Source organism: Panulirus ornatus, chromosome 33, assembly GCF_036320965.1.
Source record: "Panulirus ornatus isolate Po-2019 chromosome 33, ASM3632096v1, whole genome shotgun sequence".
Taxonomy (NCBI): Eukaryota; Metazoa; Arthropoda; class Malacostraca; order Decapoda; family Palinuridae; genus Panulirus; species Panulirus ornatus.
The window spans coordinates 18,315,190-18,330,808 of NC_092256.1; the positions used below are offsets into that span (position 1 = coordinate 18,315,190).

The following is a 15,619-nucleotide window of genomic DNA, read 5'->3' on the forward strand; positions in this document are numbered from 1 at the left end:
ACAGCAGGTCACTCCACTCCATCTCCCCTGCATTCTAGCTCCATCGTTCGAACCTTCAACTTATACTAGAGAGTCATCCTCTTTTTATTCCTTTTTCCTTCTACATGATCATTATATATATATATATATATATATATATATATATATATATATATATATATATATATATATATATATATATATACTAAATTTATTGATTATGTATCTTTCGTTTTGCAGGTCTCGCAATCGATTACATGGTAATTCTATTTGTCTTGCGTATCATTCATACAATTTACAGGTATGTTTTTATCTCTCTCTGAGTCATGTATATAGAGATAACAAAGTCATGTTGGTCCTTTAAAACCAATAGAAAATGCAGCGTATTTGCCCATTATATCATCATTATTACTATTATCATTATCATCATTATTAGTATTAGTATAGCATTATCATTATTATCATTATTATTGTTGTTGTTATTATTATTATTATCATTATTATTATTATTATTATTATTATTATTATTATTATCAATTAGGCTTCTCTTACGAAATATTTGTTAAAATTCCAATATTTTCTTTTAAACTCTCTAACATCTATCTAGTTTACGAGGCTATCAATAACAGATTTCTTATTACCCTATAACATACGATGCTTTGGAAGCCTCTTCGATCCTTTATAATTCTCCTATAAGCTTTAGATCGTCTGTCATGAACTGCAATCCCCTCTCCTCCTGTCTGCACACCACCCAACCCTCCCTCCTCCAGCACTGGCAGATCGGGCTCAGCAAGAGGTTCCGGGCGCTCAAACTCTGGTTCGTGATCCGAAGCTTCGGCATCATCGGCCTACAGAAGCACATCCGCGAGGTGAGTGTGGGAAGCAGGAGGAGCCGTGAGCGTGTCTGTGCGTTTTCTATAAGCGTGGCTGTGTGTTTTCTTCGAGCGTGGCTGTGTGTTTTCGAAAATTGAGCGTGGCTGTGTGTTTTCTTCAAGCGTGGTTGTGCGTTTTCAGCGAGCGTAGCTGTGTGTTTTCTTCGAGCATGGCTGTGTTTTCTTCGAGTGTGGCTGTGCGTTTTCAGTGAGCGTGGCTGTGCGTTTTCAGTGAGCGTGGTGTGTGTTTTCAGTGAGCGTGGCTGTGCGTTTTCTTCGATCGTGGCTGTGTGTTTTCTTCGATCGTGGCTGTGTGTTTTCTTCGATCGTGGCTGTGTGTTTTCTTCGAGCGTGGCTGTGTGTTTTCTTCGAGCGTGGCTGTGTGTTTTCTTCGAGCGTGGCTGTGTGTTTTCTTCGAGCGTGGCTGTGTGTTTTCTTCGAGCGTGGCTGTGTGTTTTCTTTCAGCTAGGATGTGCGTTTGGTTGCGTTCGTGGCTTTGCATTTTCTGTGAGCATGGCTATGCATTTCCCATGAGCATGGCCATGCGTTTTCTGTGAGCATGGCCATGTGTTTTTATGTGAGCATGGCCATACGTTTTTTATGGGAGTGGCTGTTATGACGATGAGGTGGGTATTGCGTTCTTTATGTAGCTTTTGCGCACACACACACACACACACACACACACACATACCAGGTTACCCACGCGATCGACCTACTCCTAAGGTAGGATGAACAGCTGCATGGGCTGTGGAACGACTGCCTCGACCAGGATTCGAACCTATGTTGAGTCTGATCTCGAGCGGGCCGTGCAAGCATGACGGTCAGTGATGCTAACCACTATACCACGGAGGCCCGTGTGTGTGTGTGTGTGTGTGTGTGTGTGTGTGTGTGTGTGTGTGTCCTCCCTCTACGCCATTCTCCACTTTGTCAACTTTATATAGATATTCTGAAGGTGGGAGCGAGCCTTGGAAGTTTAAAATCTATCATCTTCAATCCCAATCCGTAGCAGTGTTCGTAATCCTCTTGCTTCACTCTGCCTAGGGTGTGCGAATGGCTCAGAAGTTCGAAGCGTTCGTGAAGTCGGATCCTAGGTTCGAGATCACGGCGCCGCGTCACCTGGGTATGGTTGTGTTCAGACTGAAGGGCGAGAACGAGTTGACAGAGAAGCTCTTGAAGAAACTCAACTCTACAGGGAAACTCCACTGCGTTCCAGCCTGTCTTAAGGGGAAATATGTCATAAGGTAATAAAGGATCACCTTCCCTTCCTCTCTCTCTCTCTCTCTCTCTCTCCCTTTCTCTTTTTTTTTCCAGACAACTTATGGAAAAGAAGTTGCGAAAGATTTAGAATCAACAGAATATCCGTTATCACAAACCAGTTTTTTGTGTGCAACATATTACTTTTTTCTGTATTAATCTACAGGCTAAAGAAATATATGCCATTTCATTCCGTATCTTTCTGAAATGCGAATTCTTTTTTCTAGTGAAATGAACTCATATTATTCTTTTAAATTCTATTGATTAGTATATTTCTAAAAGTCGATAAAAGAAAACTGGAAGTGTATGGGACTCACTTTCACTTGTGAATCGTTTCGTGAATCGTGACACAGTAACCACCAGACCACGGTCGTGTGAAGTTTAGTTCCTGGTCCCCTCTGGACACAGGTATTGTGTTACCGTATTCCATATCGACTGTACGAAATCTCATACACTGCATCGATGATAGTGTCATAACAGCAGTGCGGCAACGCAGTGATTGCAGTCAGATGTTGAACTAAGACATCACAAGACCTGAGGAGGCCAGGCAGCAGTTCAGCCGACCGGCCTCCGAATTTGTTTCGAACAGTGATTCGAGATCATGAATCACCTTGTCGTAACGGGAGGTTTTGTTTACAAAGTTGTGGTTGAGGTCGGAGACGGACAGAGGGATGGATTTCACATCGCCATTAACAGAAGATATGATGGATTGAATAACTCTGTCTCGCAGTGGAACCTGAGATAAGGTAAGCAGTACGTCCGGTTTAAGACTTAAGTGAACAACGAAATCGATAAATGTAACTAAATTATAGAAATAGGGGTCGACCATGGAAGCCTTAAGGCATAGGATTCCTTCCATTGCATACAAGCAAGGAAGCAGCCTTCTTGAATAAGGGTTGTTTGATATGTATAATAGACACATAAGAAGAATGCTTCCACTTGCTTTGGTCGGCATGAGGCTACGTTAAGAAAAAAAAATTAGACCTTTTTTTTTTTACCGATCGGGTGGTTAGGCCTAACTAGGAAACTGTTTCAGAGTAGCAACTGAACACATTTATGGAGACCCAACATACTGCTTTGCAAATTGGTAATTTGTATCTGTGGGACCGTCATATTATGTATTTCAGAAATTAGCCACTCATCTACAATTACATGAATAATTACTTGTGAAGTAAGGTAAATCTTTTAACTTTCAAGACCAAAAGGATGTAATTGATTGCGTTTTAAGTAGAGTAAAGGAAGTTGCTGGTGATAAGAAGCGCAACTAGTAAATTTCAGCTTGAGATTTGGGGTATATATATATATATATATATATATATATATATATATATATATATATATATATATATATTCTTTCTTTTCTTTCATACTATTCGCCATTTCCCGCATTAGCGAGGTAGCGTTAAGAACAGAGGACTGGGCCTTAGAGGGAATATCCTCACCTGGCCCCCTTCTCTGTTCCTTCTTTTGGAAAATTAAAAAAAAAAAAACGAGAGGGGAGGATTTCCAGCCACCTGCTAGGACGCCATTTGGTAAACATCACATGTTTACCAAATGGCGTCCTAGCTTCGTCTCTTCGATGTATATCAACTGACTGTTATATTCCTCTCTTGTGTCTCCCCTGATGATGTGATTATTACACGAAAGTGCACTTGGGAACTTTTCGTGTTTCATTTTCCCCGTGGACTCATAGGAATATATATATATATATATATATATATATATATATATATATATATATATATATATATATATCAGGACCATTTTCTACGAAATAGTCGTTATTACCGAGTCTCATTCGAAAGAGTTTTGCTGCGCAGGGTTGCGCTACTTCCAGTAGCAAGGAAATTCAGATTCCTTTGGAGTGAGAAAAAGAAACGTGACCTCATTCGCACTATTATCTCGTGCGGGCGGATTCCACTAACACCTTTCTTAGATGAATTACGACTATCTGTTAATTTGCTTAGACCATAATAGTGAAGGCCATGGAACGCATTCCTCTTTTGATATATTTGAAAAAAAAAAAATGATATTCACTTTGTGTTTATGTCCCATGGACACATGTAATAATAGTGACCTAACCTTTTGACCCTGAAGGTTTACTGTGACCTCGACCCACACGACGGTCGACGACTTGTCCAGGGACTGGGCCACTATCCGCACTGTTGCCTCCGAAGTCCTCTCCAAAACGCCTGCCGAGGAACACAAGGCTCGCGTCTTCCTCAAAGGTAAGTGGGAATGCTGGTGTTGCTCTCCGCGAGCTCACGTGACCCTTCATCGCCCTTTCCTATATCCCGCGCCATCTCACCCCAAAGACCATACAGTCTCATAGCCTCGCTTGCCAGTTCAGCTCTGACTTAAGTCACTAAGTGGTAACTGCCGATGATTTAAAAGCAGGATAGTGCATTGAAAGTGGAAGGTAGAAGACAGCAATACCTTGCGGCTGGCTAGGAAGACTTGTCAACCTGAACTAAGGGTTCAAGCTACGGAGATGTGATACAGTAAGTTCATTGTACTAAAAGATCAAGAATAGGTCTAATTCAAGAATCATTCCGGTTGGCGATTTTCAATGTTAAGACAACAGACCCAGCACATCTATGCCAATGAGAAGTAGGGTAGAACATAGGATTTTCGGAGCCTAACTGACCTGGAGAAACTTCAGGTGAAGTTTGATGATAGTTATGAACACTTCCCATGTAGGAACGAATTGTATAACCAGGGGCGAGCCAAAGTAAATAATCAACAGGTATAAGCTGCTTATATACAACATTGATTCCTCCTTGCCAATAATTATGAATGCTGGGTGTCAATTGTTAAGATGAGTCTCTATATAGAGAGCGAATGTATGTTTTGCGAGTGAGTTTAGGTAGCCTCTATAGAAAGTCTTTGTAGGGAGTGTCTATTTTTTTGTTTTTTCCATCGCGAGAGCATCTTTAGAAGCAAATCAGGCAGATACGTGGACAGATTTGACGCGAGAGGGCTTGGGTATAAAAGTAGCGGTACAAGGGTGTGCGACCTGCACAAACTCGTAAGTCAGCTCGTTGAAGAACTCCTTGGGTGTTGTGTTAGGTCGGTGATGATTATATCCGGGCGACTTGGAGAGGTGCCGATGTTGGCTTCCACATATTTTGTTATTAAAGAGTTTACCATCTCCTCCTTGATTTTGAATTTTTAGGTGGGAGCTCTAGATGGGATTGTACTCTTTGTGGGGGAAAAATTCATACTCTTGAGGTTATTGTTTTAGTTTACAAGTCTGAGTTGGTCGTGACGCTTGTGTATACTTGGTGGTGTTGAAGGTAATGGTATGGAGTATCCTTTCGACTGATTTTGTAAGCTGGAAATATCTTCACAAAAGACAATTTGTGTTGTTCTTGTAGTGGTGCAGGTTTTACTGATACTGGCCAGGAAGCGGTGAATCTTTTTACCTCTTCGTTAGAGAATCCGTTGTTGTTGATGTGCTCCAGGCAGGGTGTTTCGTTGTGAAATAGGTTCCCTGTAGAAGGTGTCTTTATAAACTAACTAGCGGAAGGCTTTGATAACGCTAGTCTTGCGTCTTTGAGACTAATTCGCTAGTGTCATTGACGCTACATCCAGGATCGTAAACTACACGTTTTGTAGAGCAGTAGATGAACAGACCAGAACTACCATCGCCGAGAAAATCTATGGAAAGGATTGTGGTTGTTGCATCTGAGTTCTTCCGTACATTTCAAGACAAGGGTGATTGGAGTTGGAGCTTATGAAGGTCATCCATGACCACCCACCTCACCACCATCACTCACGCCGTCACCATCAACTTCCCCACCACCACAACCACTCTCACCTTCATCATCCACTCTACACCTTCACCGTTCGCCCCCACCACTCACACCACCAACCTTCCTTATGTTTACATACTTAGCTCTTCAGTACGACCCCACTTTTCGTTTTGATTTTTCCTTTGTTCCTTGAAGAGAAAGTTATTTCCTCTTAACACATACATACACACCGTTCTTTAGGCTAAGTCAGGGGGTAGCCTTGGCCATCTTTATAAATATTTTGTTGAGATGAAGGAAAATTTTTTTATATTCATTTATAACAGTGAAGATGGAGTTTACACACACACACACACACACACACACACACACATAGATAGATAGATAGATAGATAGATAGATAGATAGATAGATATATCATGTGAACGGAGGTGTAGAAGTCTCACTGTGCAAACGGGTAAAGACAATATAGAGTTCATTTTTCTTCTTTCCCAGACACAAGGAAGAACCCGGACTTCGGCACATCCCTCCTCCTTGCCAACTCGCCAATGTCCCCAAAGATTGTTAATGGCTCGTTCGCTGCCATTTTCGATAACAGCGATGTGCTGTTTGAATTCGCCAAGAAGCTCCAGCAACTCAAATTGGACGTACAAGATTCGCCCGGCAAAGGTCTGTTTCGGAAGCTTTTCTTTCACAAATTCATTTTTGATTTTGTCGAACGTAGCAGTGTTGTGGGTTTTATAAGTTTGATGTCCTTACCTGGAGTGCTAAGTTGGTACGTAGGAACGGCAAAAACAGAATTATGATGAACAGTGAGATGTTGTGGCAGGATACTTTAATTCTGCAGAGATGAAGCGGAAGAAGACCTTTGAATTAAGAATATATATGTAGGTACATACAATTTTCATTTTGTACAGTAAATGAGACTACAAATGCAGATTTTAATCTATACCACAGAGATAGATTAAACTCTAATTGGGATGACCCTAGTGGAGACGAGACCCTTTCCTTTTCCCTTCTTAATGATAAGGCACAAATGATTACACATTATACACGAGTTCCGATCATAATGACCACTCTTCCGGCACACGTGACCTCTTCTTCTTTTCTTATGAGCCCTTGCACTATTCATACACCAGTTTTTACTTCCTTAGGGCCCTCCAATCACACTTTTACTTCTGTTTTAATGGAGCATTCCTAATCTTCATCTCCCTATCAACGTGCCTGCTCTGGCACTTTAGGGGATTGCAGCAGCCATCCCTTCATGGTTTCTTGTCCCATTTTCTTTACGATAAGCATTGCCTTCGTCCAATCCTGAAATAATTGCTCCTGCTTTAATGCCTGTCGCATCTGACAGGTATAGAGCAATGACAGGTCATGACGAATCAGCCCTCTCCTTTGAAACCCATTCTACTTTCATCTCAATAAAGTATGATGTCACAAAATGAAAATATGCTGGTTTGACTTGTTCTCATACTGAATAATTCGTGTAGCTGAACATTTCCTCCTCAGTTCTGACCCAGTCAATATGTATGTCCCCAACTGATAGAACTGCTCTTTTCAGTAACTTTTTTATCTCAAATTCAGCTTTGGATGATTATGCATTTTCTCCTCCCACCTCTCCTCTGACCGAACCTGTGCAGGCCCTGCCATGTACTTTCCCAGCATGAAATGGATAAGGCATATATTCCAGATGTTAAATGCCCTCATGTCCTTAAAAATTATACTTTTAACCTTGTTGCAATCTTTGCTCTCCTATTGTCGAGAAACCCAAATCTTTCCGAATTCTTGGAAGTATGCCTCGAAGGAGTTCAAACCTTCCAGTTACCTTCACTTCTGCTCTAAAGTCTTTTGGAACTCACCTCTTACTTTTTCAGGCACTTAGAATCCAATTCCCTTCTTTGTGGTCATTGATATGACCTTCACAAGGTTACATCCCACTGGTAATCTCTTCTGTATGACATGCCGGTTACCCTTTTTCAAGGATTTTGGTGAAACTTTGTCATGGCTCTCGACGTGTCCAAAGCATCTGACAGGGTGTGGCTTAGGTCATTGCTTTCAAAATTTCCTTCCTTTGTTTTCTCTACCTGTCTCTTTCCTAATGCATAGCTTCCTCTCTGTCTCCTTCTAGCGCTGAAAATATTTTCCCTTGCACTTCAGACTTGTTTAGCATCTCTGATTAGGAAAACAGAAACATGCTTAATTTCAATATTGCAAAGACACAATGTACTCCTGTATCTAGAGTCACTCTTTTGCTTCACTTCAATTTTAAAGAACCAAAATTCATCCCTGTAATAACGTAAACATATTTGCCACAACCATATCCTCTGTTCTATCCTAGAAACCCCAAATAATCAACATCCCAAAGTTTACTTTTAAAAAGCTAAACATGCTGTAACTATATTTTTTGAGAGCAGATATTCCATACCTACAGGGGTTTTATATGCTTCAGTATGGAGTTTTGTTCACAAATCTTGGGTGATTCTTTGTCCACCTCCTCATTACTGAAGGTGGAATCAAAAACCTTTGGTTTTGTATATTCTCTAGAATCTAGATGTTACCTGTCCTAAGCCAGTTTTATAGGTACTATAATGTCCACTGCTCTTGTGAGTTGTGTACAAATGTCCAAGCCACCATGACTTGGACTTGCAGCATGCACTTGGCTACTGCTTTCCATAGCTTCTTTGTGGAAAGTGTTTTCATAAGAATTGACTGTTATGATGCTTCTTTCTTTCCCCGAACAGCAAAGCTATGGAATTCTTTCTTCATATTCTGCCTCCCTGTTCATATAATCTTCCACCTCTAAGTCAGGTCTACAAACACTTTCAAAGCTCTGATCAATTTCTTTACTGTTTATCTCTCTCATTTTTTCTTACCCGAAATGGCCTTGATTGGGAAATATTTCCTCCAGGTAATGTTTGTGACTGTAAATTGAGATATATTCATTTTCCATTGATAAATGAAAATATAGAAGATAGATAAACACCACTTATAACTACAATAGATCATCTCTTGTAAAGTCTGATGAAGTTGCTTCAAAGTCATATATGTGTACAGCAATGCGGCGCCGCATCAAGGGCATGCTTATGGCAGGCAAGCAATATTCGCTCGATTCACGCATGGATCTTGTCACCACCTTCGTCCAATCTGCCAGGCCAGGAGAGAACATGCCTACCATGCGTGAGAACAGTGTTGAAGGCCAGGACTTCCATGACACAGGTGAGGAAAGGGGATGGGTCAAGTAGGAAATACTAGGGATATTTGTTAGAGACACTAAACAGAGAAGGAACAGAGTAGGGGGTCAAGTGAAGATTATTTCTTCTTGAAGAGCAAAAAATGGGTATGTTTGAAGGAATAGTAGTTCCAACAATATCATATGGTTGCGAAGCATGGGTTGTATGGAGGAGGGTGGATGTGTTGGAACTGAAATGTTGAAGGGCAATATGTGGTGTGAGGTGGTTTGATCGAGTAAGTAATGAAAGGGTAAGAGAGATGTGTGGAAATAAAAAGTGTGGTTGAAATAACAATATATATATATATATATATATATATATATATATATATATATATATATATATATATATATATATATATATATATATTTTCTTTCTTTCTTTTAAACTATTCACCATTTCCCGCGTTAGCGAGGTAGCGTTAAGAACAGAGGACTGGGCCTTTTTTGGAATATCCTCACCTGGCCCCCTCTGTTCCTTCTTTTGGAAAATTAAAAAAAAAACGAGAGGGGAGGATTTCCAGCCCCCCGCTCCCTCCCCTTTTAGTCGCCTTCTACGACATGCAGGGAATACGTGGGAAGTACTCTTAATCCCCTATCCCCAGGGATAATATATATATATATATATATATATATATATATATATATATATATATATATATATATATATATATATATATATTACTTTGTTGCTGTCTCCCGCGTTAGCGAGGTAGCGCAAGGAAACAGACGAAAGAATGGCCCAACCCACCCACATACCATGTATGTACATACACATCCACATATGCACATATACATACCTATACATCTCAACGTATACATATATACACACAGACATATACATATATACACATGTACATAATTCATACTGTCTGCCCTTATTCATTCCCGTCGCGACCCCGCCACACATGAAGTGACAACCCCCTTCCCCCGCATGTGCGTGAGGTAGCCATAGGAAAAGACAACAAAGGCCACATTCGTTCACATTCAGTCTCTAGCTGTCATGTATGATGCACCAAAACCACAGCTCCCTTTCCACATCCAGGCCCCACAAAACTTTTCATGGTTTACCCCAGACACTTCACATGCCCTGGTTCAATCCATTGACAGCACGTCGACCCCGGTATACCACATCGTTCCAGCTCACTCTATTCCTTGCACGCCTTTCACCCTCCTGCATGTTCAGGCCCCTGTCACCCAAAATCTTTTTCACTCCATCTTTCCATCTCCAATTTGGTCTCCCACTTCTCGTTCCCTCCACCTCTGACACATATATCTTCTTTGTCAATCTTTCCTCACTCATTCTCTTCATGTGACCAAACCATTTCAAAACACCCTCTTCTGCTCTCTCAACCACACTCTTTTTATTACCACACATCTCTCTTACCCTTTCATTACTTACTCAGTCAAACCACCTCACATCACATATTGTTCTCAAACATCTCATTTCCAGCACATCCACCCTCGTCCGCACAACTCTATCTATAGCCACGCCTCGCAACCATATAACATTGTCGGAACCACAATTCCTTCAAACATACCCATTTTTGCTTTCCGAGGTAATGTTCTCGCCTTCCACACATTTTTCAACGCTCCCAGAACTTTCGCCCCCTCCCCCACCCTATGACTCACTTCAGCTAACATGGTTCCATCCGCTACCAAATCCGCTCCCAGATATCTAAAACATTTCACTTCCTCCAGTTCTTCTCCATTCAAACTTACCTCCCAATTGACTTGTCCCTCAACCCTACTGTGCCTAATAACCTTGCTCTTATTCACATTTAACTCTCAGCTTTCTTCTTTCACACACTTTACCAAACTCAGTCACCAGCTTCTGCAGTTTCTCACCCGAATTTACCTCCCTAACAACCCCATCCATAAACAAATTAAACAACCATGGAGACATCACGCACCCCTGCTGCAAACTGACATTCACTGAGAACCAATCACTTTTCTCTCTTCCTACTCGTACACATGCCGTACATCCTCGATTAAAACTTTTCACTGCTTCTAACTACTTGCCTCCCACACCATATATTCTTAATACCTTCTACAGAGCATCTCTATCAACTCTATCATATGCCTTCTCCAGATCCATAAATGCTACATACAAATCCATTTGCTTTTCTAAGTATTTCTCACGTACATTCTTCAAAGCAAACACCTGATCCACACATCCTCTACCACTTCTGAAGCCACACTGCTCTTCCCCAATCTGATGCTCTGTACATGCCTTCACCCTCTAAATCAATACCCTCCCATATATTTTCCCAGGAATACTTAACAAACTTATAACTCTGTAATTAGAGCACTCACCTTTATCCCCTTTGCCTTTGTACAATGGCACTATGCATGCATTCCGCCAATCCTCAGGCACCTCACCATGAGTCATACATACATTTAATAACCTTACCAACCAGTCAACAACACAGTCAACCCCTTTTTAATAAATTCCTCTGCAATACCATCCAAACCCGCTGCCTTGCCGGCTTTCATCTTCTGCAAAGCTTTTTATTACCTCCTCTCTGTTTACCATATCATTCTCCCTAACCCTCTCACTTTGCACACCACCTCGACCAAAACACCCTATATCTGCCACTCTATCGTCAAACACATTCAACAGACCTTCAAAATACTCACTCCATCTCCTCACATCACCACTACTTGTTATCACCTCCCCATTAGCCCCCTTCACCGATGTTCCCATTTGTTCCCTTGTTTTACGCTCTTTATTTACCTCTTTCCAAAACATCTTTTTATTCTCCCTAAAATTTAATGATACTCTCTCACCCCAACTCTCATTTGCCCCTTTTTTTTACCTCTTGCACCTTTCTCTTGATCTCCTGCCTCTTTCTTTTATACATCTCCCAGTCCTTTGCATTATTTCCCTGCAAAATTGTCCAAATGCCTTTCTCTTCTCTTTCACTAATAATCTTACTTCTTCATTCCACCACTCACCACCCTTTCTAATCTGCTCACCTCCCACGCTTCTCATGCCACAAGCATCTTTTGTGCAAGCCATCACTGCTTCCCTAAATACATCCCATTTCTCCCCCACTCCCCTTACGTCCTTTGTTCTCACCTTTTTCTATTCTGTACTCAGTCTTTCCTGGTACTTTCTCACACAAGTTTCCTTCCCAAGCTCGCTTACTCTCGCCACCCTCCTCACCCCAACATTCTCTCTTCTTTTCTGAACACCTCTACAAATCTTCACCTTCGCTTCCACAAGATAATGATCAGACATCCCTCCAGTTGCACCTCTCAGCACATTAACATCCAAAAGTCTCTCTTTTAGCACGCTTATCAATTAACACGTAATCCAGTAACGCTCTCTGGCCATCTCTCCTACTTATATACGTACACTTATGTATATCTCTCTTTTTAAACCAGGTATTCCCAATCACCAGTCCTTTTTCAGCGCACAAATCCACAAGCTCTTCATTTCTATTTACACCACTGAACACCCCATGTACACCAATTATTTCCTGAACTGCCACATTACTCACCTTTGCATTCAAATCACCCATCACTATAACCCGGTCTCGTACATCAAAACCACTAACACACCCACTTAGCTGCTCCCAAAACACTTGCCTCTCATGATCTTTCTTCTCATGCCCAGATGCATATGCACCAATAACCACCCATCTCTCTACATCCACTTTCAATTTTACCTATATCAATCTAGAGTTTACTTCTTACACTCTTATCACATACTCCCACCACTCCTGTTTCAGGAGCAGTGCTACTCCTTCCCTTGCTCTTGTCCTCTCACCAACCCCTGACTTTACTCCCAAGACATTCCCAAACCACTCTTCCCCTTTACCCTTGAGCTTCGTTTCACTCAGAGCCAGAACATCCAGGTTCCTGTCCTCAAACATACTACCTATCTCTCCTTTTTTTCTCATCTTGGTTACATCCACACACATTTAGACACCCCAATCTGAGCCTTCGAGGAGGATGAGCACTCCCCGCATGACTCCTTCTTCTGTTTCCCCTTTTAGAAAGTTAAAATACAAGGAGGGGAGGGTTTCTAGGCCCCCGCTCCTGTCCCCTTTAGTTGCCTTCTACGACATGTGAGGAATGCGTGGGAAGTATTCTTTCTCCCCTATCCCCAGGGATATATATATATATATATATATATATATATATATATATATATATATATATATATATATATATATATATATATATATATGGACGATTTTGACAGAAGGTCAAGAGAAAGGTGCAAGAGTTGAAAAAGAGGGCAAATGAGAGTTGGGGTGGGAGAGTATCATTAAATTTTAGGGAGAATAAAAAGATGTTCTGGAAGGAGGTAAATAAAGTGCGTAAGACAAGGGAGCAAATGGGAACTTCAGTGAAGGGCGCTAATGGGGAGGTGATAACAAGTAGTGGTGATGTGAGAAGGAGATGGAGTGAGTATTTTGAAGGTTTGTTGAATGTGTTTGATGATAGAGTGGCAGATATAGGGTGTTTTAGTCGAGGTGGTGTGCAAAGTGAGAGGGTTAGGGAAAATGATTTGGTAAACAGAGAAGAGGTAGTAAAAGCTTTGCGGAAGATGAAAGCCGGCAAGGCAGCAGGTTTGGATGGTATTGCAGTGGAAACTATAAAAAAAGGGGGTGACTGTATTATTGACTGGTTGGTAAGGTTATTTAATGTATGTATGACTCATGGTGAGGTGCCTGAGGATTGGCGGAATGCGTGCATAGTGCCATTGTACAAAGGCAAAGGGGATAAGAGTGAGTGCTCAAATTACAGAGGTATAAGTTTGTTGAGTATTCCTGGTAAATTATATGGGAGGGTATTGATTGAGAGGGTGAAGGCATGTACAGAGCATCAGATTGGGGAAGAGCAGTGTGGTTTCAGAAGTGGTAGAGGATGTGTGGATCAGGTGTTTGCTTTGAAGAATGTATGTGAGAAATACTTAGAAAAGCAAATGGATTTGTATGTAGCATTTATGGATCTGGAGAAGGCATATGATACAGAGTTGATAGAGATGCTCTGTGGAAGATATTAAGAATGTATGGTGTGGGAGGCAAGTTGTTAGAAGCAGTGAAAAGTTTTTATCGAGGATGTAAGGCATGTGTACGTGTAGGAAGAGAGGAAAGTGATTGGTTCTCAGTGAATGTAGGTTTGCGGCAGGGGTGTGTGATGTCTCCATAGTTGTTTAATTTGTTTATGGATGGGGTTGTTAGGGAGGTGAATGCAAGAGTTTTGGAAAGAGGGGCAAGTATGAAGTCTGTTGGGGATGAGAGAGCTTGGGAAGTGAGTCAGTTGTTGTTCGCTGATGATACAGCGCTGGTGGCTGATTCATGTGAGAAACTGCAGAAGCTGGTGACTGAGTTTGGTAAAGTGTGTGAAAGAAGAAAGTTTAGAGTAAATGTGAATAAGAGCAAGGTTATTAGGTACAGTAGGGTTGAGGGTCAAGTCACTTGGGAGGTAAGTTTGAATGGAGAAAAACTAGAGGAAGTAAAGTGTTTTAGATATCTGGGAGTGGATCTGGCAGCGGATGGAACCATGGAAGCGGAAGTGAATCATAGGGTGGGGGAGGGGGCGAAAATCCTGGGAGCCTTGAAGAATGTGTGGAAGTCGAGAACATTATCTCGGAAAGCAAAAATGGGTATGTTTGAAGGAATAGTGGTTCCAACAATGTTGTATGGTTGCGAGGCATGGGCTATGGATAGAGTTGTGCGCAGGAGGGTGGATGTGCTGGAAATGAGATGTTTGAGGACAATGTGTGGTGTGAGGTGGTTTGATCGAGTAAGTAATGTAAGGGTAAGAGAGATGTGTGGAAATAAGAAGAGCGTGGTTGAGAGAGCAGAAGAGGGTGTTTTGAAATGGTTTGGGCACATGGAGAGAATGAGTGAGGAAAGATTGACCAAGAGGATATATGTGTCGGAGGTGGAGGGAACGAGGAGAAGTGGGAGACCAAATTGGAGGTGGAAAGATGGAGTGAAAAAGATTTTGAGTGATCGGGGCCTGAACATGCAGGAGAGTGAAAGGCGGGCAAGGAATAGAGTGAATTGGATCGATGTGGTATACTGGGGTTTACGTGCTGTCAGTGGATTGAATCAGGGCATGTGAAGCGTCTGGGTTAAACCATGGAAAGTTGTGTGGGGCCTGGATGTGGAAAGGGAGCTGTGGTTTCGGGCATTATTGCGTGACAGCTGGGGATATCCCTGGGGATAGGGGAGAAAGAATACTTCCCACATATTCCCTGCGTATCGTAGAAGGCAACTAAAAGGGGAGGGAGCGGTTTGGCTGGAAATCCTCCCCTCTCGTTTTTTTTTTTTTTAATTTTCCAAAAGAAGGAACAGAGAAGGGGGCCAGGTGAGGATATTTCCTCAGAGGCCCAGTCCTCTGTTCTTAACGCTAACTTGCTAACGTGGGAAATGGCGAATAGTTTGAAAGATATATATATATATATATATATATATATATATATATATATATATATATATATATATATATATATATATATATATATATATATATTATCCCTGGGGATAGGGGAGAAAGAATACTTC

At 41.5% G+C, this 15,619-nt stretch overlaps 1 protein-coding gene across 5 annotated transcripts in view; it reads left to right on the top strand.

The window, feature by feature from the left end:
• Window positions 1-15,619, top strand: part of Hdc (histidine decarboxylase) — an 82,248-nt gene that overhangs the window by 60,691 nt on the left and 5,938 nt on the right. For all 5 annotated transcript variants that reach the window (XM_071681772.1, XM_071681773.1, XM_071681770.1 and 2 more), the window contains 6 exons: window positions 220-239; window positions 750-848; window positions 1,893-2,092; window positions 4,203-4,333; window positions 6,353-6,526; window positions 8,915-9,076. In XM_071681772.1, coding sequence (XP_071537873.1) covers window positions 220-239; window positions 750-848; window positions 1,893-2,092; window positions 4,203-4,333; window positions 6,353-6,526; window positions 8,915-9,076 — 786 coding nt within the window. The remainder of the gene's footprint in view (window positions 1-219; window positions 240-749; window positions 849-1,892; window positions 2,093-4,202; window positions 4,334-6,352; window positions 6,527-8,914; window positions 9,077-15,619) is intronic.